Raw genomic sequence first — 24,641 nt, 5'->3', positions numbered from 1 at the left:
TGAACAATTATCTGTGCATAACATTCAGCTGTTATAAAATATAATTTAACAAGTTTTCAGAAATATCCAAACAGAAGACTTACAAACGTTAATATTCAAAACAATACATAAATATTCTGCATGTTCACCCAAGAATTTACAACACCCGAGTACAATATAGAATATGAAGTGGTAAGTGCATACGTGACGTTCGTCTCCCACTTCACCCCAGCACTCTTAAACATTTATTAAAAACGACTGACTTAATCTGAATCGAAACCAATTCCAGTAGAATTATGCTAGTAACAAACCAGTAAGACAGTAGTCTTAAGCTCTGGAAGTGAAAGATTTAGCAAGACTTACACATTAAACTTTCAAATCTAAGAATGTAGTGTTACATATTGCAGTGTTGAAAGTTCGTTTTTTTTTAAAGCACAAGCTAAGGATACAGCACTAAGTTACACATCTAGAAGAGATTAACAGGAGAAGACAGTAAATCTGCACGCATGTTTGGGGACAATATAAGCTGCATTTGCCACTGACATGACAAATTCAGGGTTACATTAACAAGGCAACAGCTTTGCCAGTGGGGTTAGCACTGTTTAAGTACCGTTGACTGTTACAGGCTTCAGTGGTCTTCCCCATTTAGCTGCTTTACATGTCCCCATGTACAATTTTCTTTTTGATGCAGCACTTGAAATGAGTCTGGCAACCATCTCTGCACACTGTTACATGTCCCGCAGTAAGAGACAGGGGGAACAGGCTTGTTCAGCTTGGGGAAGTGAAGGCTTCAGGGGATCTAGCAGCAGCCTGCCCATACCTATTAGGGGGCTACCAGGAACACAGCCAAGAGAGAAAGGGCACAGGATGAAACAGAATAGGGCCAAACAGGATAGAAGGATTATTTTTTTTCCCCATCACAAGAGCAGTTAAACAGTGGAACAAGTTATCTGAGCTTGTGAAGGCTTTCTCCGCTTCAGCTTTTCAAGTCTTGGCCAGGTAAAGCCCTGATTAAGCTGGTCTGAACCAACCCTGCTTTGGGCAGGAGGCTAGGCTAGAAAGTTCCTGGGGTCCCTTCCCACTTGAGCTAGCTTATGATTCTACTTCATCTTTTTGTGGCAGATAAATTACTGCATACAAGCATTAGGGATTTAGGCACCTGAGTTTGAGAATTGCTCTTTCAGCTACACATGAACAAGATTTCTAAATGCATCTGCTCTTCCACAAGCCATATAATGAGAGAAGAACAGAGATCATTGTCAGATATCATAATATCCTTTAACATTACTGGATGCAACATATATTATCTTTCATGCAATTTGACCAGAACTTGAAATAGACTAGAAGACTGTTTTATTTCTATAACATTTTAAATAAGTGTTGGCTATGACAAGTGTTAAGTTATAAACATAGTCCTTCTGCTTGCCTAAACTCATGGGTTTGACAGCGTCATCAGATCCCTAGCTAAACCCTGCTATGTCCAAATACAGAATAGCAACACAGCATGCTGGCTGCTCTCTGCATGGCTAGAATTACTAGTGTTTAGAAAGTTTAATGTTGAAATCATACAGGTCTCACTACAAATTCTACTGCTTCAACAAAGCCAGTGAGCGTAACTTACAATTGCGATAAGAACACTGCTCCCTCATGTAATAATAAACTCATTCTACATTTCTAAAATTTAATTCTAAAAATGACTACAATTGCACAACACATAAATAAATATATTTTCATCTTCTGGAGGCTGCTGGAAGTATAATGAACTGCATACACCAGAACATAAACTTCGTTGAACTCTGCCATCCTGAGATTCATGTACTCAGACACTGTCTGATCCCACTTCAGTCACAGATAGGCTTATGAGGACCACCATTTTGTTCCTTCTAGTGATTTTCACATAGAGCTAGAGCAAATATTTGCCCATGTACAAGATTATTTTATTGGTCATAAGCACTGTTCTGAAATGTGTTAAATCACCACAATAATTTCAAAGCTACTTTATGTTTACATGTTCACAGACGGTATTTTTGGATATATAAAACTTCTGTAAACATTTGATAGTAAACAAAGACAGAAAGCTCTAGCATGAGTAACATCAAAAGAAAAGCACCTACACTTTTCCCTCCAGGCTGAGAAAAAGTACTACACAGTAAAAGGAGATTGTTATTACATAACATATATTTGCACTGCTATTAATGACACTTCCATTTACCAGTTCTCTCTGCTGACTTTTGTCAAAAGGGAAGTCCCAACTCTGCAGACACTTCTGTGTAAGTATTAGTATTATGTGTGGGCTTGGTATTTTTTAATTGCAACTACCCTCTCAGATTACAAACTCGGAACAGATACTTATTAATACTGGATTCATGTAGGTAGCTAAGATGCTGAAAGATGCTAAACAGTGGCCAAATCTGATCATTCAAAGAGGTTGAAAAATGACAGTGTAATACTGATTATCATTTTATCTTTCCTCTTAATGGTGTATGACCAGTGATGCAAAGGCAGGACTCAGCAGAGTCCAGGCTCACATGCAAGGACAGGAATGGCGACGGAGACCTCTGGTGGGAAGAAGGAGAGAAGCAATCTGGAAGTACAAAAGTCACCAGCTATTTCTCTGGAGGTGCTTGTTTTCTGAAGCAGCTCTTCCATCTGTAAACTTTACACTCATACATACACAGACAAAAAATAATCAGTAAATGGTCCATGTCACTTGCTTGATTTTGTTTGATATGACTAGCTGCTCTAAAACATCTCGGGAGCGATCTACAAAAGAAAAAACGAATTTCTTGTTATTCATTCAGAAAATATATTGATGCTTCGATCACAATTACACTTGATGTATAGCAGTAGTAATTTCAAACCATTCTGCTTTCTCCACCCAAGTAACTGTAAAGCATCACCAAACAGCCAAACATAAAAAATGTAGATAGGTATTGGGAGAGTAAAGTCTCTTTTTTCCTTTTAGAATTTAATGAATACACTCAAGTGTGATTAACTTCTGTGTCCTGTTTTTCTGCTGCGCTACATTTAGTAGGTTTCATAGATGCAATACATCTTTCAGAGGGTTAAAGTAGAGTAAACTTCAGTTAGCTAGACAGCAAAACCACACAAGACAGCAAAGAAAGCATTTCTTATTCATATCTGCTGAAGTGGCTTACTCTTTGTAAAAGTTTCAATAAATACACAACTGTTGCATTAATGTAAATTAAAATTTAAAACCAACCATTTCAATCACATAAGACTCAGGAAAAGAAAAACTATGGTTCTTATTTCAACTTTCTTGAGCATATTTAACAGTGTGTAATGCCAATAGCTTAATCTTTTTATGACTTCATAGGACTTTGTTCTAGATTGTTTTGATACGAAAGTCAAAAATGTAGTTTCATATAGAGTATTTATCAATCTATGATGTCTGTTGTCAGACAAGAAAGAATGGGAAAGTATGTAACATATTTGGAAAACCAAGGATGGAAGAGAGAGCAGCCAGGAACCTTCAGAAAAAGCCGTTCTGTACCTGGATCTGCAACTGATCAGTCTTTCCTAATAGCGCTGTAATGACACTATGTTAGTGACAAAAATGTGAGCACAGTCTAAGATAATAGTAAAGATATATTAGGTTGTAATTTTTAAATATGGTAAAATATTTTCCTGAAATCTTCTCATCCACTTTGGGACTGCATCACCATGCCGAGAGGAAAAGAACAGCAACAGGAAAACTCCCTCTCTGGAGGCTGCCAGGTTTCAAAGCAAAACTCTCATTTTGCTTTGAAAACTTCAGTGTGCATTTACTATGTTGTCTAGCAAGTTATCAGATGTATTGCATAATTTGCAAAGCATAGTATGATTTCCCAGAGAATATACTGTTAGGAAGTCATTACTCTTCCCACTCCCTGCGTGATTTGACCCACCTGTTATTAGTGGACATCCATGGAAGAGAAAAATGTGTATCTTTGGACAACAAGTCAGGACTGCTTCCACAGCAACATCAGTCAGATTTACACAGCGCTCCATGTGGATCTCCTATTATGAAGACAGTTTAAAAAAAAAAAAAACAACAAAAAAAACACTATCAGAGAACCCTTAGTTTTGGAGGTAGAGCTTTCATCTGCCCAAATATCTTCTGAGATCCCCACCCAGAAGAAGTTATGACCTCCTGTTCCTCAGTGCATTGACCCCTTATATGGTCCTGTAGAGACCAGGAAATGCTCAGGAAAATTATGACAGCTTTTCTATCAAGTATCAAAACTAAAAACAGAAAGCTGATTTTTCTCCACATATATATCTCAATATTTGTCAAATGTATATATCATTCAAGAGAACTGAAAAAACTCTTCAATGAGATTCTACAGAGTTAGAGATCCATTAGTTTTCCTATGACGCACATTCTCCTGCCAATTTGCTGCCCAGGAGAACAGATTCCAGACTGATTTCTGAGTTTTCCCAGAATAGGCACAATTCAGTCTCCACTGGAAAAAGTTCTATACAGTAAAAAGTTCCTAAAAGTGCTTCTTCTAAGGCTAGACACTCATTCCCTTTGTTATCATTCTCTCTCCTTTGAGAGAAAGTTTTCTTCCAGCATCACATTTGCAGCAATCACTCTTTGGCAGTCTCCGTATCTGAAGTCATCCTCCTTTGTGGTAGTATTTACCCGTATGGCTTTAACAGGTTATTATCATTTTCTTGGTCTTGTTAAAATGGTTGTTCTTTAGACTACCTTATAGATTCATAAAGACAACATTCAAGAAGAAATGCAAAAAAAGGAATATCAGAGATAATATTCTTTGTTAAGTCTATCACCCTCTGTATCATGTCTATCCTAAAGGACTTTTAAAAATGTCATCGAGCAGGTACATCCCAGTCTTACATACAGGGAAGTTTTGTCAAGAGACAAAATGGCATGACTGATTTCAGAAGAACTAACAGAAAATTTCAAAGCCAGCATTATGGAATTGTATCATTATATAATAAGGGACAAGAAAGTGTATTTTTTGTACAAACACACTCGTAAGGGCTGTACAATTAGCCACTTTTTAAACAAAGCCTCATTTAAGTTAGAAATCAAAGGTAAAACAATTGATGCAAGAATCCTTAGGCTCTAGCAGATGTTAACAATTTTATTAGACAAACTGAGAGTTTTCACATTATTAGTTCTATTTATGATCTCACTTTATGTCTCGATAGTAAACGTGATAATCAGACACTTTTCATTTTAAAATACTTTCTCTTCCGAAGTTCTGCTATGGTTTTAAACTAAAAAATGGGAGATTTAGACTAGATGTTAGGAGGAAATTCTTTCCTATGAGGGTGGTGAAGCACTGGCACAGGCTGCCCAGAGAGGCTGTGGACGCCCCATCCCTGGAGGTGCTCAAGGCCAGGTTGGATGAGGCCCTGGGCAACCTGGGCTGGTGGGAGGTGTCCCTGCCCATGGCAGAGGAGTTGCAACTAGATGATATTTAAGGTCCCTTCCAACCCAAGCCACTCAATGATTGATTGTATAAAATCTTTTACCTTCTTTACCTCAGCATTGCTTCTCTTTGCCAATCTGCCAAGTTACAGATTTGTGGCAGTCCAGGGAATACTTCAGAATTTCTAGGAAAGGTGACTAAGATATGCCAAAGATAATCTAAGATAATGCCAAAAGGCTTTAAGTTTGCCATGCATCTGTTTTCTCCACTGGGAAGGTTTTAAGACCTTCATAGTCTGAGGGATTGTCTCATACTCTTTAGCTCTATTTTCTATCATGTCTTCTCTCTCTCCTCCCTTCTGCATGCATTAGAAGTATTTTCCCCATCCCTGGAGTTCCTAGAAGCTTCTGGACTTACTTGTGCCCACCACCGCAACCTTTTTTTAATACTTATAGATGAAGCAGGTCTTATATAAGCTACCTAAGTTATTCTTTTTCACAGAATCACAGAATTTCTAGGTTGGAAGAGACCTCAAGATCATCGAGTCCAACCTCTAACCTAACACTAACAGTCCCCACTAAACCATATCCCTAAGCTCTACATCTAAACGTCTTTTGAAGACTTCCAGGGATGGTGACTCCACCACCTCCCTGGGCAGCCCGTTCCAGTGCCTAACAACCCTTTCAGTAAAGAAATTCTTCCTAACATCCACAGGCATCCATGCACAGCACATCTGAAAGAAAACCTGTACGCTTTCAAAGAAATAGTAGCAACAGCAATATGAGCAGGAAATACCAGAGGCCACATTTCATAACTTGGCAATTTTAATGAAAAGTACAATGTGAACTGATTTTCTGTTGTTTGAAGAAAAAGGGCTTATACATAAGAATATAATTCTCTGTAAATTTTGGACAGTAGTAATACAGAAGCGAAGCGTTAAGGGAATACTGACAGAGCAATTGCACTAACGTTGTTAGAAAATAATTCAAAACTCTAAAAACACCACCAGTTAAAATAAGCAAACTACATTCAGTAGAAGATAACTCATCTTGAAAAGAAACTGTGGTTATCAAAAAACTGATCTGAGGCAGTGGTATCAAACAGACAGAAAATGAGTATTTAATTCATAATCAAAACCAGGGCAAGTGTGTACACAAAGGTAGAATTGAATAACAAACTTCCTTCAGAAGAAATAATAATAATAATAATGCTACTAATAGTAGAAATGCAAGTATTTGCTTTTTTAATTTCCTTTTTTGGTTAAATAGCTTACCTTTAAATTCTTTGAACACACTCCACTCACTAGTGCTATAACACCATCATCTGTTACCTAGAAAAAAGTTATTAACACAATGGATTAAAGCTCAATTTTTCAAACATGGCTATTTGGGAAACGTTTGTATATTAATTTATTCACTTCCTGCAGTCACTGGATACATCTAACATTACTATTTTCTTCCCAACTAAGTTTGCGGAGAAAATTATCCAAGTATGCCTTTTCTTGTCTATTAAGTACTCGCATTATACTGCCATGTGATCCACCCCAGCTTTTCTATTGGGATGTTTCCAACTGTGTAATTATTTTTTAGCTTCACTGGCTCATTTAACAGTGGGTGTACTACTATGGTCTGGCCATGACATTTTTATTTATAAGGCACTTCTGCTCTTCTGCTAGACCAATTTCCCTGCGGTTTTCATGACTGTTAGGAATGTTCTTGAAAGAAGTTCCTCCTTTAGGAAAACAAAAGTAATCACAGCAGCCTTTTATCTGCAGTCTTACTTTTACTCAACCTGAATTAAACCAGCTATTTAAGACAAAATTCCCCTCAAACAAGCAGTCTTAAAGCACTCATCATACGCGTGCACTGAAAGGCTTATTGAAATGATTGGCTACTGAAAGTCACAAAACGGTGATTACCTGCAAGAGAGAAGAGAAACACAACGGACTTTCTTTTCCTCAGAAAGAACAGTTTACATGTTCTCTTCCAAATTCATTAAACTTGCTCCCCATTTCCCACAAACCTTGTATTAGATGACTGGAATAACAGTCATCAAATATACATAGTGAGGCTCGGCCAAATTTGACAGCTAGAATCCAGAGAGCACGAGCTCCATTTCTGTTTAAGACTTCAGTACTTCCATTGCACAAATTGTCTCCCTGCCTACTGGCCACCTATTGCAATTCTGCTGTACAGAACTGTAATAGCAGGGGTCAAACCAGTGCAAGTGGAGAATGAACAGGAACATCCTAGTGTGAAGGTACAAAAAGGGCTGTAAGAATAGCAGGTATTGTCAGCAGCTTAGCAGGTCATCAAGGTGACAGCACATTTAGCTTCTCAAGACACCCACACCAGGACACAACGCACAGTAAATGAGTAAATTCTAATAAATCCCATATGTGGGACAGAATGGAGAGACTAATCCCTGTCATTTCTTAAAGGATATAAAATGGCACATCCAAAACCAGCACATCCTCACCAGCTTAAGAGCAACTTGAGTTAAGTGATGAAGCTTTGATAGCCTGTATCCCTTCTCCTCCACATCAAAACAAACCTTGACCACACTTAGTGGTTGGTGCCTGAACACTGGACAGACCATCTGAATGTTCTCTTGATGACTTTGAGTACATGGTTATGACAGCACGAGGGCATCAAACCACTTCTCATTAAAACAAAGTCCCCTTACTTGCCTGCAAGGGGAATTAAGCAGTGCTCTACTACTCCTGCGGTGTTGCAGTACTGTTTCCTACGTTATGACAGCATCTAGCTGAATTGTCTGTAATCCTATAACTGCCCATCCTCATCCCACACTGCGGATAAACCACTTACAGTTAGCATCAAGCCACAGATAAATCAGCTTCTTGGTATAGACCAGTTGTCACCAAAACTCCTGCACAACTAACAATGGCTTACATATTCAGGTAAAAGCAGTTAAGCATATAAGCAACCCAGTTGTATTCTATATGGGAAGTGTCTGGACAGGTAAAATAGCTAGCCAGCAACATTCCTGCTTTTGCCAACACATTTTGCAGAGAATTAAACAACCCTGCACAGAACTGTAGTTTGCACAGCCCCTTCAGGTTCTTTCTGCAATTGTTTGCCATATACTGAATCAATGAACATTACAAAGGAGATGTACTGCTTAATTAGTGCAGGGACTGGGACTTTTGAGCCTGTATTCCTACCTGTTAACGCTTCTGGGATTTAGAGCAGACTAGGAGTACAGTGGAAGGCACAAGGCTTGTGTAAAAACCCTAACTCCTCAGAATGGTAACAAGCACACTTACACACAAGCGCAAATGGATTCCTTATGCAGTCCCAGGCTAGAGTAGCAGAATTCTTCAGGGCAAGCTTCCATTTATACCTTGTTCATACGCAGGGGATACAGAGTTATACCTCCTCCTAAATTCAATCTTTCCCTTGCCTTTCCCACCCTATGTCTTGTTATTTTTGTACCAGTCCTTGTAACTTCTGCTTATTGTGTTTCATCTCTCTGCAGTCACCAGATGAGACTACTTTTAGGAATGGTTACACCACTCTGTGGCATTTAGCCCCTTTGTAGTCTAGCTTACATCTGTTTACTTGAGCTTGCAGTGAGCTGTGCCCTTCTTTGACTGCTCATTTACTTCCACCTTCCTCACTGCTTTACTTTTTCACGCAGGTTTGCCAGTTCCACTTATTTTTACTGTTCATTCTGGCACTCAAACACAAGAACATGGTGAGGTCTTGGAATCTCTACAGGCGTGAGTCACCCAGGTTCCCCCCCTCAGGCTGCTTATCTGTAACAAGCAGTATCACAGGGAAATATTTTAAGCTTACTTCATTGATATTTGTTTCACATATTTCAGTAAAATGAAATTCATAATTTTAGTGTTTTATCACCAGATCACCGATGATCAGAAAGGAACAAAAGATGCTGAAACATCTAGTTATCCAAGAACCTTTCATCTCAAGTAAAACATATACTGGGAAACTTCTCTATTTCATGTAAAGGAACTGAGGAGGTAGAAAAGGGAACAAAAGCCATCAAATAAGTTTGAAGAAAGAGTTAAATGATACTAATAAATATTACCAATGAACAGGAAAAAAAAGACTTTTGATGCCCTACCTCTGGAAAAACTTAAAGGAGAAGAATAGCGTCTAAAATATGAACCTGTTCCATATTTTCCAAATCTGACACTTCATTATGAATGCTCCGTGTATGACTCACGTTCAAGTAATCACTCACTACCACAGCCAACTGCACGCTACACTCCATTATCTCAACAATTCCTTTCATCCACTTCATTATCTGACTGTAACTATAAAGCCCATATTAGTATCACTGTTGCAGCTGATTCTCCCTTTCTCATGCTAAATACTAACTGCTGTTAAATCCTCTTATCTGTCCTTTCCAAAATTTTTAATGTCATTCTTTCCCTGTTGACTCCATAATGTAACTCTGACAAGCCATTAAGAAAGCAGAGTTGCTCCTGAGCCAGAACTAGTTATGGAGTCTTTACTCCTACTCTGGGGTTATATTGCTCAATATTCTACATTATTATTATTATTCAGGTCAGTTTGTCTTACCTAAAAGATGATGATAATTTTTCCAAGGTTTTACTTTCTTTTTAAGAAGTATTTAATAATTTGAAGACAATGATTGTAATAAATAAAGACACTGAAAAAAAGTCTCCAATATGCAGTGGATTCTAATAAACATACATATGGTTAGCTCACATTATATACTGTAAAACTGAAATGTTGTATTTTTCTGGTTACCAACATGCAAAATGCATCTATCTTTTTCTTTAAGAGGAAGAAAGTGGAAACAAACGGTGGTCTTAAACCTTCTTAGGAATAGATCTAAAAAGATCCTGTTTCAAGTTTACCAAAAATAAATAAATAAATAAACAAACAAAAGTTAACCAGCCAACTGCCCCCATAGTTACCTGAGTAGATGAGAAGTCCACACTGTGAAGAAACTTGCAGTTTTCTCCTAGTGCCTGCAGAGAAGCATCCATGATGCCTGAGCAGCTGCCCAAATTCACTATTTGTAAGAACTGGCAGTTGAGTGCAAGAGCGAGAACTCCACTGTCAGTTATGTCGCAGCACCTTTTGAAAGACGCTTCACGCAAATAGGGACAGGATAAGGCCAGGGCTATGATACCTATCAAAGGAACAGCAATTTAAAGAATTAGTCTTTTTAAATTTATTTATTTTTTTAGCATAATCACCTTGCTGAAATCAATGTACTGTCCTCTGGTCACTGACTGCTCAACTTTCATCTCATGCCATGCCAGCAAGATTCCGTACGAGGAGAAAAAAAATAATACAAAACACGAGTGGAGACCTGCTAAGTGGCACTGCAGAAGAATGCCAAAGCTGATGGAGATTTCTAAATGCTGAATTCCCTTGCATAGTGCAGAGGGATGCCTAAGGGATGTTATATACAGGCAAAATCATTACAGTGAGCACATGAAAAAAAAAAAAGCCAAAGGTTTGAGATGCCTCTGGAAATGATGTTGCAGTTGCATCATAGTTTTGATGATACGGCAGGTCTTTCGAAGAACAACATCCCTGCATACAACTGAAGTATTTCAGTCACCTGGTCGGTATGGTTCCACAGGCAGTAGGTCCAACATGATGAATGGAAGCATGTGATCATAAAGGCAAGTCACAGAAAAGCTAGAAGATAGGGAAAAAATCAAGTTAAAGAACGTTATGCTGTGCTGGAAAATGAGAACATGAAGCTTGCAGAAACAGGAGATGGAGTAGCATGTTGGGACAGCTAGGATGGTGGTGGAGTAAACTGCTTCAGAAGAGAAAGGAGACAATAGGATGAGTTGAGATTAGGGAAACTGAGGAAGAACAAGAAAGGAGAATAAACTGTAAAAAAAAAAAAAGGATAATTTTATAGATGAAGCAGGAAGAAAGGATAGATATTTTTGGACTTTTTCTGAAATATTTTGGCAGGTCTATGTGCATGGAAAGTCCTTGCTAAGAGGTACTAAAAATATGGCATATGGCCACGAGAGCAAATCCAGAACACGATATGATATACAGTCTGTAACCAGGTAAGAAACTAAGATGCAGAGAAGAAAACAACTAAGATGCTAAGAAGAAAACAACTCTTACAGGTAGGAGGGAAAAACTCACTGGTCAAGCTGGGATGGACATAACTACTAAATCCTTACTGGGAAAAATCACAGACAACTACGCCAGACTGGTGGCAGACACAGAAAGGTGCACAGACTCAGGGGAATTGAGGAGATACTCTGCTGGCTCCTGAAGGACTCTACTTGCTGCAAGGTCTGGACGCTGGGACACGTTCATCAGTAAAGTGCTTTAACTTAAACGGAATCTGCTTGAATAACTGGGGGCGCTGCATCAGTCAAAAAAAAAACAAACAGAACTGTGCACTGTAGAGTGATTGCCCCACAGGACACAGCCTCACAGCACCTGAGCTGAGTGAGCAGAGCAGACCGATGGTAGTACTTAGTCCCACTGACAGTCCAGCAAGCATTAGGCAGAAAAAGCAAGGTAACAGGTCATGTCCAAGGCGATTTTAAGAAATCCAAACAATAGTTCAGAAGCAGGACAGGAACCATGTACACCTATGGCAGAACTCTGGCCAGGACTGAGGGCCCATGGGCAGCTGGTTGTTGCAGCTGAGACTAGTCATCGCCACTAAGGTCTGTTGGTGCCCTCAGGAGCCTGAGGGCTGGAAACAAACAGAACATTTACACAGAAGTGTCAGGAGATAGCCAACAAAATAAAAATACATGAACTACAGATGCAATTCATGAAAGGAATTTATTTCAGAGATCACGGAAACATGATGATTCCAGCTCTACAAAAAAATTACCTAATTTCTGGACAGAAATTAAAGTTGAACACGATTAAGATATTTTACTGCATAAGAACTTCAAAAAAAGGCGGATGAAATAGTATTTGAGTCAGAATTACTTTGCAGAGCATGGTAGAAAAGATAGTAAGGGGAGATGAATTTAGATAGAGAAACAAGAACTACTGGATACTGTATTAAAAGACACATGCTCCACATGCAGCCTACAGAGCAAATGTTTCCTAGCAACAATAGTGCTCAGATATTCATGGATGTGGTAGACAGGTTTCTTAAGAAAAAAAAAGTTACCAAATTATTAAGAGGTAACACTTATTTAAACTGTTTGCCTGCATATTTGAATAAGAATTGTTTCAGCTTAAATTAAAAGCTTTGTAACTCTAATTTGCAGTTTAAAAAGAGCTCAGTTTGTAAGCAGGAAAGTTGGTAAAGTTGAATGGACTAGAAACTTGTGAATGAAGAACTAGTCTTCCCAGTTTTATTTACAAAGTAATCAGGAATCTCCAAATAGAGGAAAAACACACACAAAAAGCTCTATGTTTAGCTGGTATGTTAAGAAATTTACTAGGTAGCAGTGGACAAATGAAAGCATGGTTGAAAGACCATCACAAACTGTATCTTTGTGGTCAAAAAGCATAACAATGAGGTGACATTAAATTCAGTCAACAAAATTACCTAAAAAAAGTTTAACCTAATATTTAAGTAGAAGATAAGCGTATCAGTACGCAGTGCTAAGAAAATACAGACAAGGCTGATCTAAAGCAAGGAAAATATTAACTTAAAAATAAATTAATACTTTGTTTCTACTTTCAATAAGGTTGTGTTAATGATGGAACGAAGGAATTAGTATAATGAAAAGATAGAACTAACCTTGTGGGAAATAAAACTCAAACTGTATTCTTTCAAGCCAATAGCTCCTGACACAACTTCAGACTGAAATCCCAAATCTTAAAGCAAGTTAAGTCTTTCAAGTCAGGGGAGACGCTGTAAGCTTGCTTACTAAAGAACAAATATATTTAATTAACATAGGGGAAAAAAGTAATCTAGGGATTCACAAGTCTGAAACTTCAACCCCAGTGGTACTGGAAGGGCTCTGAACAAATTTTGAGGAAGGAATAATTAAGATGAAGCGGCAAATATGATCCAAAGCACCATAGTTTTTATCAGAAAACTAGAGTTGCAGTAACCTGATAGCTCTCTTTTGTAAAATAATCTGTGCTCGAGGCCTATAATTTACACAGTTGAAGGTACTTTTAATTAGTATTGGTGTGACATTGGGGAGTTCTTAAAGCAATATTTACCCTAGATGTTTCTGCAATTTTCTCCAATCTAACAAGAAAAATATAACAGGAACAGGATCCCACTGGCAGAGATAACATACCTTCTGAAGTGATTCCCAATCTGTTTTCTTTGCAAGAATTTAAGTTGATTTTTTTCAATTGCTTGCAGTTATAAAGCTGCAACAATGCATTATCTGAAATATCACAGTCTCGGAGGTCTAGGGACTCCACAGCAGGATGCAGTACCTGGAACAGAAACCTACCATTTCAGTCAAATTCTGCTGTGTCATACACCTTGCATGTTTTAAAGCTGAAATAGCTGTACTGTTAGACATCACACATAACTCTTAAAATACTCACTAGAGCATGAGGTTACCAGTCCTGACAACTAAATCTCTAGAGAAAATATGCTACATTTGCCACAACAGTATGAATGTTCAGCTTGTGATCACATCTAGAGTAGGAACCCATTAACACAACTACTTAAGCAGTGTAAGTACTATTCTGATGGTACAGTTGTTAACACTGGTACTTCAGCCAGCACAGATATGTTTACTAAGGATAATATCCTCAGACTTACTAGCACAACTCTGATGGCAGAAAACTGAAGTGTAAACACTGATTGCAATCAAATCTTAAATCTGCTTAAGAGATAAGTTTATTTTACCCCAGAGTATTTTTCCAAAGCTATTTTACCCCAGAGTATTTTTCTCAACTACACACAAACTCTTATATACAACCAAACTCATTATGATACCATGAGGATGTTTCAAATACTCATAAAACAGGCTCTTTTAAACCCCACAATACCACAGGTCTTCTTCTCTTCCCCAAAAGTACATTTATAGAGCTTACACCTGAAGTGATGGAAGCCTTCAGATTTTAGTAATAGCCACATATCTTACCTTTAATTTCAGTTTTGAGGATTCTCACTATTTTTTATTACATAATATTAATAGCCCCCCCTTTCCATGCCATGTGTCACTGTGCAAACAGTCTGTATCTTTTCTGACCAAAAGGTAAATGTTAGGTCAAGTTTTGACATCACCTTGTGTTACTCCCTTCAGCTTGTCATTCCCTTCCTTATCTCACAAAGATAAAAGCATATGGTAAATCTCCATATGCAATGAAAGGTAAGAGCACAGCTGACCAGCTTGCTAAAGGCCTACTCTTCACCATTCTTAACAGATACTACCAAGATATAAGGAATACTGTTCTTCTGTTGTGCAAATATACAAGATGCTGAAGTCAAGCAAGCCTGCTGAAAAAAGCGAAAAACTTTCAGTACACTGTAATTGCAAAATGAAAGGCAGACATAAGGGAAGGTTGACAACTTGTTTCCTCAAATGCCAGAAGCCCCAAACATGTCTCTTTATGCCATAAAACCTCCCACATATCCCATAATAGGCTTCTGAGTAGTTTTCACAAGAGTAACAATTCCTATCTCATTCATTTTTCTGGATTTGTATTTAATGAATAAATACAGCCAAAGCCAGAAAAGACATGCTTGAATCCTAAGTGATCACAAAAATTTATTCAAGGTACTTTCCCTGACTGTTGGCTTTCTTTCACAGTTCCAAATTGCCTAAGACACAGTAAAAGTGAGAAAACCACTGGTTCTCATGTGAGAAATCTTGTAAGAGATTAAGACTGCAAAAGGGCAAAAAGAACCATTAGATCAATTCTAAATTCTAAATGAAAAGCAACATTACTCTAACACTGTCTTTTTAGAGTATGAGTTTCCCTATGCAATGATTTTTCACATGTTCAGTTATTACCTAAAGGTTTGCTTACTTTTGTTATGCACAGATTCATATTCATTGAACACATATACTAAAATCTAATTTGTCCCAGGGAGGTGGAATTAAGATAGAGTTAAGGATTGCTTTGATGCACAGAAGATTAAAGTACAGATATTTCTCGTGGACAAATGCTGAAGTGCTTTATGTATCTTTACGGTAAAACTGAGCTGTAATAAGGAGTTTAAGCATACATGCCATGGAGAGCTGCTTCAAGCAAAAAGCGGAGTGAAGAAAAAAAAGATGATAGAACCAAACTACACAAGAGCAGCAAGGTAAGAGATGAACAGAACCTTATAAATAAGTGCAGGCGAACAGAATTTCAACTGCAAGAAGTTTAAACCTTAAATAAAATGCTGGACAACACAAAAGAAAAGATGCATGTAAAGGAAATGAGACAACATAGCTTGGAAAAATCCAAGAGAACAGATCTATCCATAATACTGTGGAAATTATAAAACAAAAGTGCAGGAGGGAAGCAGTAGCAGAAACAGAACATTCCTTATCCATATGGAGGCCAAATTGTGATGTTGCAAATGTACAGAACATGAAATGCCTAGGTTATGTATGATGCAAGCAAGGAACAGTAAGAGCTAAACATAGGGTGGTTTTGCTACACTGAACAAGAACAATATCTGCAAGATGAAAGAACAGGAAAGCTGAAGAACAAAACGGTGTGGAGAAACAGTAGGAATTCAGAATCATAAAGGTGGCTAGCATTTAAAGAAGAGTCCAAATGAGAAAAATAAACCTGGAAACTGTTAGGAAAGAACGCTAGTATATACCGTGTTCAAGAAAAGTTATTACAGGTAAGGAGAGGAGAGAATTGCAGGAAACTGAAGGAACAGAGAAAGGAAAAGCATATGAGAAAAAGAACCAAAATAGAATATCCAAGTAGCAGATGGAAAATAGGGTTCCTACAGAAGGCAGTGATCAACAGCTAAATGAAGACAAAGACAGATGAGATTTTGCAAAGAGCCAGACAAAAAAAAAAAAAAAAGTAACTTAAGATATCCTCAGTCTGGGAAATAACTGGATAGTTTAACTTTTTTTGTGTATGTATACACAGTCATATGGTTATAATTATACGCATATCTTAGGATGCTTAGAAAGGAAAACTTTCTGAAAACATAGCCAAAATCAAGTTTTGTCAACACAAACTTGACAAAATATGATAAAGAATGCAATGACTCTGTTGAAGCACTTGTTCTTTTTTTTTCCCCCCAATTAAAAATGGTGCATCTTAAAGATACAATGTTTTGTTGCAAGTTTTCCCACACTACTTAAGATTCTGTCCAATCTCGGTTTCACTATTGTGACTCTGAGAAACTGATACTGTTTGCTGCTTACAGGTTATGGGTAAATGCAGGAATGAATGGGGAGTTGTTCATTTCCTTTTTCACCAAGGTCAACCTTCAGCTCGCCTCATTTCTCACAACTCCCTACGAAACTAAACAAGATAACAAGACAGATACCACAACAGATGTGTCCCTCAATTTACAGCTGAAGAAAAGTCATTAACTAGTTTCATTTTGAAACACTGACAGACATCAGTGAGCAAAAGGAATGAGAGAATGTGAACCATTTATTTCTAGCCCTAGCATAATTTTATTTCAAAGAATCAAGATTTAAATAAATTATATTGAGATCATGTGCTTAATGTCAAGAACACAGCAGAACCCTAACAACTTCCTGAAATCCTTTAATTATAAAATTATGCACTGGCTTTTTGAAACATACTATTCTCAATAACAGACTGGTTTACAACAGTCTAGTTTCTAGTACTGAATAGGGGTGATGTAAGTTAGCTGGTTACACAGTAGTCAGTTATTTCTGACTGGAGGGTGGGAGAACGTTTCGCGTTGACTTGTCACTAAAATCATTATTTCTAATACAGAACTATGAGCATTACAGGGTGTAGGAAAAAGAAACAGAAAAGGTGAAGATACAGACAGCATAAGCAGCCCTGAATTTATCCACTGTCTCACATAAAGAATTGTATTTCGTTCATCCTCATGTATGTACTACCACAGACTATAGTTCTGAATGGATTCTTACCTCGCTGATATTTGAATCCGTTATTTGCCCTTGCATGCTCATTAATTTAATTAGTTTATCTTTTATGTTGGGTGGCAACGGCTTGATATCTGCAATGTATCTGGAAACGTTCTTTGTCAAACACTGAATGCATCTGAAATAAAGGAAAGACACAGTACAGTCAGACAAGGCATTATATATTATAGCAATCAAGCCTTAAGACGTTGAATTTTGCATCCAACTGTGCTGCTTCCAAACCTTATCAGGTCGAGCTGTTCCCTGCTACCACCAACTCAGTTATTGCCCTTTTGGGTCAAGCAGCTCATCCTTCCACCCAAGTGCTCCGCTCCCAGACAACTGCAGGCAAAATTCAGCCTCATTTGCTTCCCTCACCAACACGGCTCACCAAAACGAGTTTGCTGGTAGCACATTTGTGAGCCCTAAGAAAAGCCCTTTCACCAGGTGAACCTCCAGAGAGGGGGCAATAAAAGCTTTAGTTCATAGAGCTACTTCCAGGGAAGGGACATCTTTCACCTCAGTTACAAAAGCAAAGCTTAAGGAGATTACATTCTCAACTGTAATATTTTGTTCACCCTAGTTCACAGTAATCTCTTAACATGAATGGTGCTGTGTAGCCCAATGCTTAACCCTTCTAACCTTCTGCTTAAAACTAAATCTGACAGCAGAGGACTGGAAACTGTCACCTGAGGCATGCATTTCTGAGTCTTGGTAGGGGCCAGAAAGTTACAAATCAACGAGCCTGTGGTCTACAAAGTGGATTAGTCAGATAAAAACCTAGGAACAGCTGGCTGAAATCCTATTGCAATCAGAGACACTGGTTGGTTTGACTCAGTACGGCCTCTTTGTTTTAGGCCTCCTTCCCCCTCCTCCAATCTGCTTATTCTTCAGAATGATTTATCAACATGAAGAAAACAGCCTATCGTGCTCACCAGGCTAGAGATTTTGAACAAAGAGTAACAATGCACACTCCTCCACCTGCACTTTCTGTACCCATGACATCCTGCTCTGCCTGCACTTCTCGTATTCAAGAGCCCAAACTGTTCCTCTGTTCCCAGCAATCTGGTCCCCTGGCCAGATACTGAAACTTACACAAAGTTTCCACCATGAGATACTGCTCCATCAGACATTGCAAACTAATCTCAAAGACACACAGGGCTGAAGCATTAACCTGAAACAGAAAGACTGAATATAAATACGTTTTAACTGACCTACTAGCACTGCAGAATGCTGGATAATGCTTTAAGATCCTGTTTGAAATCCCCTACTGCCCCTAGAACTTTATCCATGTGAATGCAAAAGGGATCGTTTCAGTCACTATACAATATTAAGAGACTCCATCTGGAACAGAGCTTTTTGGAGAAAACACGGAGAACTTCACTTAGGCGTAATAACAGAGCCCAGTATTATCCAGATATGCATGGAACAGCACCTATGTGGCACATCTGAAATAATGACTTTCAAGGTCCAATACACAGAGATGTAATCTCTTACACAACACTGAGTACTATAGAGGCACACCAATCACACAATCCTGTCTTTTTAAGACTCCTAAGGCACTGTAATGTATCATAGGATACATAAAATGGTAGTGTCCCAAGTTCTGGGACTGTCAAATGACAATCACAGACTCACTGAAACACCAGACACAATCCAGGGAAGAGCTTATGAATGCTTCTAAGCACTGACAACCATCACCACTTGCTTGTATGCTCCAAAACAACTGCTAGTCCTTAGAGAAGGAATCACAGCTCTCTGAAGGAAGAGTTTGTTTTCAAAACCAAAGTCCCTAGGTAAGTGAGGAACATAAGTTAGCATGAATCTAACCGACATCCAGAGAGAAAGGGAAAGGCAACATTTTGACTTCCAGGTAATGCCAAGACTTTAAAATGTGTTACAGCAGACCAAAATGAAAATTAAGGAAGGCCAGCACCCCACCATGCCCTGTTGCTTCAACACATTAGTACACATCAGCAATGGTGTGCTTTGAATTGACAGTTCTGTTATCTACTGATGACAGATACCTGAATTAAACTCCCTACCCTGACTCTTATTTCTAAATCCAATGCACATATTTTGAAAGGAAACATTACTGCCCTACGAACTGTTCTGCAATTGTAGAATGAGCACTTTCCTATTAACCCCCCCTTACTTGGAGCAATGTGGAGCAGCTCCTGTAACTGCACAGAAACTCTCTCAGCCTGGGCTTTGTCACCTGGGTGCATGCAGTAACAACAAAGATCGGTAAATAAATAGTATAACATATTCACCTGGTAGACAGACTGTTCCCAGTCTGAATTAAAAGAAAAAACAAAAAACATTGATCCCATTTTCCATGGGCAAGGAGAACTGAGCAGTGCATTACTCCTGCAACGACCCGATAAAAGGCGACTTGTGTACAAAGAGTCAAAAACGTATTTTTCCAAAAATGTCAAGGAGTGCAAAACAGAAAAGGTCCATGAACTTTAAACTTAACAGGGTAAATGTGTATTTCCAATATATAAAACAGAAATTCAATCTTTATAGCTAATTATTCTACAAACAGTTTAGCTTACATTAAGGTACACCTTATACTAAGTTATGTCATACGGAAAAGAATAGCAGAATTGATGACAGAAGTGGGATGCATCAGAAGAAACAAACCAGGAGAATGGACACTAAAATAGATGACAAAATAGACGCATCTGTCCTGCACTGTTTTGGATCAGGTAATTTATATTCATAGAGAGACCGTAAAGCGAGCTTTGTTCTGAAACTGAAGCTCTGCTTCTTCACTCAGTTTTCATTCACGCAGCTCTACCCATCTGCAACTGTTCTGATCCCTTCCTTCAGGCCATACCCTACAAAACCTCTGACAGGTTGGGCAGCGCACTAACCTGCCACAGGCTGGCCACCTGCTACTGACATCTGTTACACAGGAGCTATCTACAAACGATACAGGGAAACAGCCACATCTGAGCAGTACTTAACTTCATGTGCAGAGCACTTCTTTATCATGCAGTGACAATCTTAATTAAAACACCTTTAAATCTGTTGTTTGATCCGCATTGCTCTGAGGCTCGTTTTTGATTGTAGAAACTCTCTTGGTTCTGAGTTCATGTCTGGGCATTAACAAGTCATCTCTTAACACCTGCCAGGGCTCTGAGAGCCTTGTAACATCCTCCTAGAAGCATGAGAACCAGAGCTGCTATCTGCCCCAGCTGCCTTCACTTCTCCCATAAGCAGTGTTGCTGCCAGGCATCCTCCCTCCTTGCCAGGCCCTGAAACTCCTATGCTGTCAGTTTTCAGCCAAGCATAACCACATACACCAACCACAATTTTGGTTCACATCAATGTGCTGGCCTTTAGACTGCATCAGCTGGGAGCGCACGTGTTAGCCGGTCATTTCTCACCTTGGGAACAATAACTTCAAAAAACAGAAGCTACCCTAACTTGAGGGGCAAGAAAAAAGTTTCCAAGTATTTCCCCTATGATGCTGTTGTGCAAGTGAGCTCTGGAGTGCTAAATGCTCTTTTGGGGTGTGGGGAATAGCTAGCAGCAGGTACCAAGAATCAAAAGAAACACCTGGATGAATGCACTTTCAGGTTTGGAGATGTTAAGAATAATGTCCTTATTGAAGGGACCACCACACACAGGTCTGTTTCAGTTCTTCATTTCTGCTACTTAAAACAACAAGCTTAAGGGTTAGCCTAAGCAAGAAGCTTAAAGTGAAGATGGCCATCACCTGATCAGTGTAAAACACTAAACAATACACTAAAATTAATTACATTTTTAAAAACAAATCTGTGTATTAGTTTCAAGTACTGATCTTACTGGTATTATAGTTGTAATATTAATAGAGGAAATTGCTACAGCACTACTAATAAAGTAGCATAAAGAAAGGTTAGTATCCAGTCAGAAGTAGAAATTGTTAAGAGTATCAAGCTTCACAGTACCTGTAAAGAGAAATTACTAGGTCTAAGGTATAAAGCTAATCAAGAGAACATAAGCATGTAATGTAATACATTATACAAAGAATAAGGAACAAGAAAAGTGTGGTTGTTCAGGCTTTGAAAAAAGTAAGATAACTGATTTTTATCAGCAGATCAGCTACTATAACACATCACTCAAACAGAATGTGAAGTCCAAACAGCAGATGAAAAGTCTAACCCCAGCCCTCTTGTCCATCCAACCTTTAACTGCACCTTCCTCATGCTGACTCCAAAACCCGCAGTTGCACAGCAAGCTATTCAGCAACTGATCTGAACGAAAATCCGACTCAATGCGACATTCCTTTACTTATCAGCAGATACAATGAATAGCTGCTTGCTTCTTAGAAAATCTTATCAAAGCTCAAAAGACCACAGCAACTGTGAACCTCACCACTGATGTGGTCTGTGCACCATGCTGATCAATGTGAAGGGGCTTGTCTGACACTGCGACAGCAGCCAGTGCTCCCAGCACCTCATGGCTTGTAGGGTTACTATCTTGTCTTCTACTACTTTAAACAATAAGCCAGTTAACTAGCCTTGAGTGTCCACACCTACTGAGATCTCAAAAGAACCGGCACCTCCTTGGTGCAAAACAGCACCCTACCTTTGGCTAGGGTGAGTCAAGTAGCCTTTCTGAGCCTTTCTGCTGAGCTGTGTGTGCACCTACCATGTGAACAGCCCTTCTCTCGTGATGGCTGTCGACTGAGTTGCATGAAAGAATGGACAAGCAGTCCTTTGTCACAAAGTGCACATCTGGTGTGTGCTAAACACATACTTATCATACAACATGTACATTTTAGCCATAGAGTAAATGAACAATTTCTGGGAAGCTAGATTCATCCAGATGGAAGCACATTGTGACCGTATATTGTAGCACATAGAAATGATTGCATCTAAAAACAAAATGCAGGCTTAATTTTTGTGTCCCTTGTGCATATTAAGGGACTAACCCAGCTGCATTTGAATAGGGACCTGCAATTTTAGACTGACTACTTAGTTCAAATTTGCAGAAAATGCTCCAAAACCAATGCAGATATATGGAAATCGAGCTATGTCAAACCTCCAATTACTTTTAACTGTCTCTTGCCACTGAGTTTGAAGTTCAACTTGAGTGAAAAGCATATTAATCGCATTCTTATTTAAAAAAATGGCAGATGTTTTCAGTGCATTACCGATTTGAGACATAAATAATGAACCATTTACATTATGTTTTCACTATTATTGCACCCTGTATGATACCATAAAACATCTACTGGCTATACCAGGGCAATTATAATCTTATCTCCAGTGCCCTTAAAGAAGAATAAGTCTAACTATCATTTACTATTTGTTTCCTCTGTCAAACCAAGCATTTTAGCCCCATCCTTTCTCTAACTTCCTCCTAAACACCAAGGAGCCTGATGGAACAAAAACCCAAAGCAAACCACCGTGCGGGGGTCTCAGCAGAGCCAGCAAAGAGCAGGGGTGCTCTGCCAGCCCTCCACACACAGACTTGTGTAGGACCACCCTGCCTGTCACCTCTTCCTCACCTCCTGCCAGCCGCCTGTCACCCTCCCTGCCCACCTCCCAGCCCCCAGAGCCTTGCCAAGAGCCCTGTCACCCCTTTATCTCCACGCCCGCCCCGAGGGAGGGCAGCGGCCAGAGGACCGGCCCTAGTCCCGCCGGCCTCCCCCGGCACTCACAGGTCCAGGAGGAGCTGGACGTCCCCGCCGGCACCGTCCCAGCCGCCGCTGAGGCGGCTCATGGCGGCGGCGGGGCTCGGGGAGCGACAGCGGGGGGAACGGTGCCGAAATGGCGGCGGCTGCCTGGGGGAGGCGGGCATGATGGGAGATGTAGTCCCGCTGCGGGCGGCTCCCGTTCTCCACACGGAGCCGGCTGAGGGACTGTGAACACCCCCAAACAGCGAGGGGCGCGTTTAATTTTTAAGCACGCAGTGTTTTCCCCAGCCCACATGAAGTATGGGGGACCTTGGGTAGGTTAGAAGGCTTTGGGCGAGGTGCCACAGCTTTTGTAACCGCATTCTTTACAAACACTTTTCCCTCATTTTTACACTTGGTGAAGTCATGCCACTGAAACACAGCAACAGCATTCCTAATCCCCACTGACCTGCAGAATCCTTGTAGCTGCAGGTGATTCGCGGAAGAACTCTACAACTCAAAGCAAATGAGTTATAAATTAGGTATGTGGTTTATTTCGGTGCTAGGCCCATGTGGGATAGCTCCCAAAGGCACACACAATTCACTCAATCGCATTCTTTTATCCCCTAAATATTACATATGCATTAAGTTTCACAGCACATCTATGCATATTCATTTCCTTGCTCTGCCTAGCCCCACTTCATACACTAATTATCTTACCAGTCCTTCTGCGCTTGCATAGTACTTTCTGGTGGTCATCGGGATGAAGTAAGACATCTTCATCAGAGCTGAATTTTTCACCTCATCTCCTTGTGCATGCTCTCTGAGCCCTAGGTCACAGTCCAGAACATAAGGTTGGTTTGATCTGGTTCTTGGGGCCCCATGGGCTCCTGTTATCTCGAGGTCTTGCAACTTCGGCATCCCTCATCCTGTCCTTTTACAAACAGTCCCCCTTATCTCTGAGCCCTTGGTCACAGTGTGAACCATAACGTTAGTTTGATCTGGTTCTCGGGGTCTGAGGGGCTCCTGTTCCTTTGAGGCCTTGCAAGTTTGGCATTATTTCATGCTGTCTTCACACATACCTCATGTCTTCTGCAAGCGCAGCACAAGCAGAGTACATCACAAACATAACACACATCAAGCAATGAGTGTTGTCTACATATCCTTTCTTAATCAATCACCCTCTAATTTCTAATCCCATGTCTCACAGGTTTTTTTTCCCCTGCCTTATTACATTTCTGCCTGCATAGACAGGAAGCACATGAAACCATCAGAGCGAGCTCAAAGGGGCTGTTCTTGGTCCCCCCTGTAATACACAATAAATGTTTGTTCATTGTCTTCTGTATTAAAAACAAGGAGTTCCGTTTGAGGAGCGGGAGTTGCGAAAGCTCCCTGCTGAAGTAAGGAGCTGTACAATACTTGGCTAGACACTATGAAAATTCTTTTGCTTAATGTAACAAAAAAGAGAATGCCCTCCCCTTCTACTCCTTCTGCATCTCAGTTGCCTCTTTTGTTCAAACTTATAACACCCCCCGTAACAGTATGAGACACCTCCAAGGAGCAGAGAGGCCCTAGCTCCAGGGAGGCCACAGGAGTTGTTCAGCTTTAGCTGCTGTGAAGGAAGGGGTGTTCGTGTCAGGGAGCACAGGAGAGAGCTGCACCTCCTCCTGTG

At 39.6% G+C, this 24,641-nt stretch overlaps 1 protein-coding gene across 2 annotated transcripts; it reads right to left on the bottom strand.

Annotated features, from left to right (window-relative positions):
• Positions 1-18: 18 nt before the first annotated feature.
• Positions 19-23,171, bottom strand: AMN1 (antagonist of mitotic exit network 1 homolog). Of its 2 annotated transcripts, XM_005030478.6 has the most exons (8): positions 23,015-23,151; positions 18,454-18,532; positions 17,365-17,497; positions 13,609-13,753; positions 10,315-10,532; positions 6,658-6,714; positions 3,888-3,999; positions 19-2,742 (listed from the first exon to the last, which is right to left on the bottom strand). In XM_005030478.6, the coding sequence occupies exons 2-8, from the start codon at positions 18,489-18,491 to the stop codon at positions 2,669-2,671; spliced, it is 777 nt and encodes a 258-aa protein (XP_005030535.1). In that variant the 5' UTR covers positions 18,492-18,532; positions 23,015-23,151; the 3' UTR covers positions 19-2,668. The 2 variants fall into 2 exon arrangements, with proteins under 2 accessions (XP_005030535.1, XP_005030534.2); XM_005030477.6 differs by lacking the exon at positions 18,454-18,532 and having other exon boundaries at positions 23,015-23,171.
• Between the last annotated feature and the right edge of the window lie 1,470 nt (positions 23,172-24,641).

The sequence above is a fragment of the Anas platyrhynchos genome, chromosome 1 (genome assembly GCF_047663525.1).
Source record: "Anas platyrhynchos isolate ZD024472 breed Pekin duck chromosome 1, IASCAAS_PekinDuck_T2T, whole genome shotgun sequence".
In the NCBI taxonomy this organism is placed as follows: Eukaryota; Metazoa; Chordata; class Aves; order Anseriformes; family Anatidae; genus Anas; species Anas platyrhynchos.
Note: the sequence above shows the minus strand (reverse complement) of the source record. Positions and strands in the feature narration are given on the sequence as shown.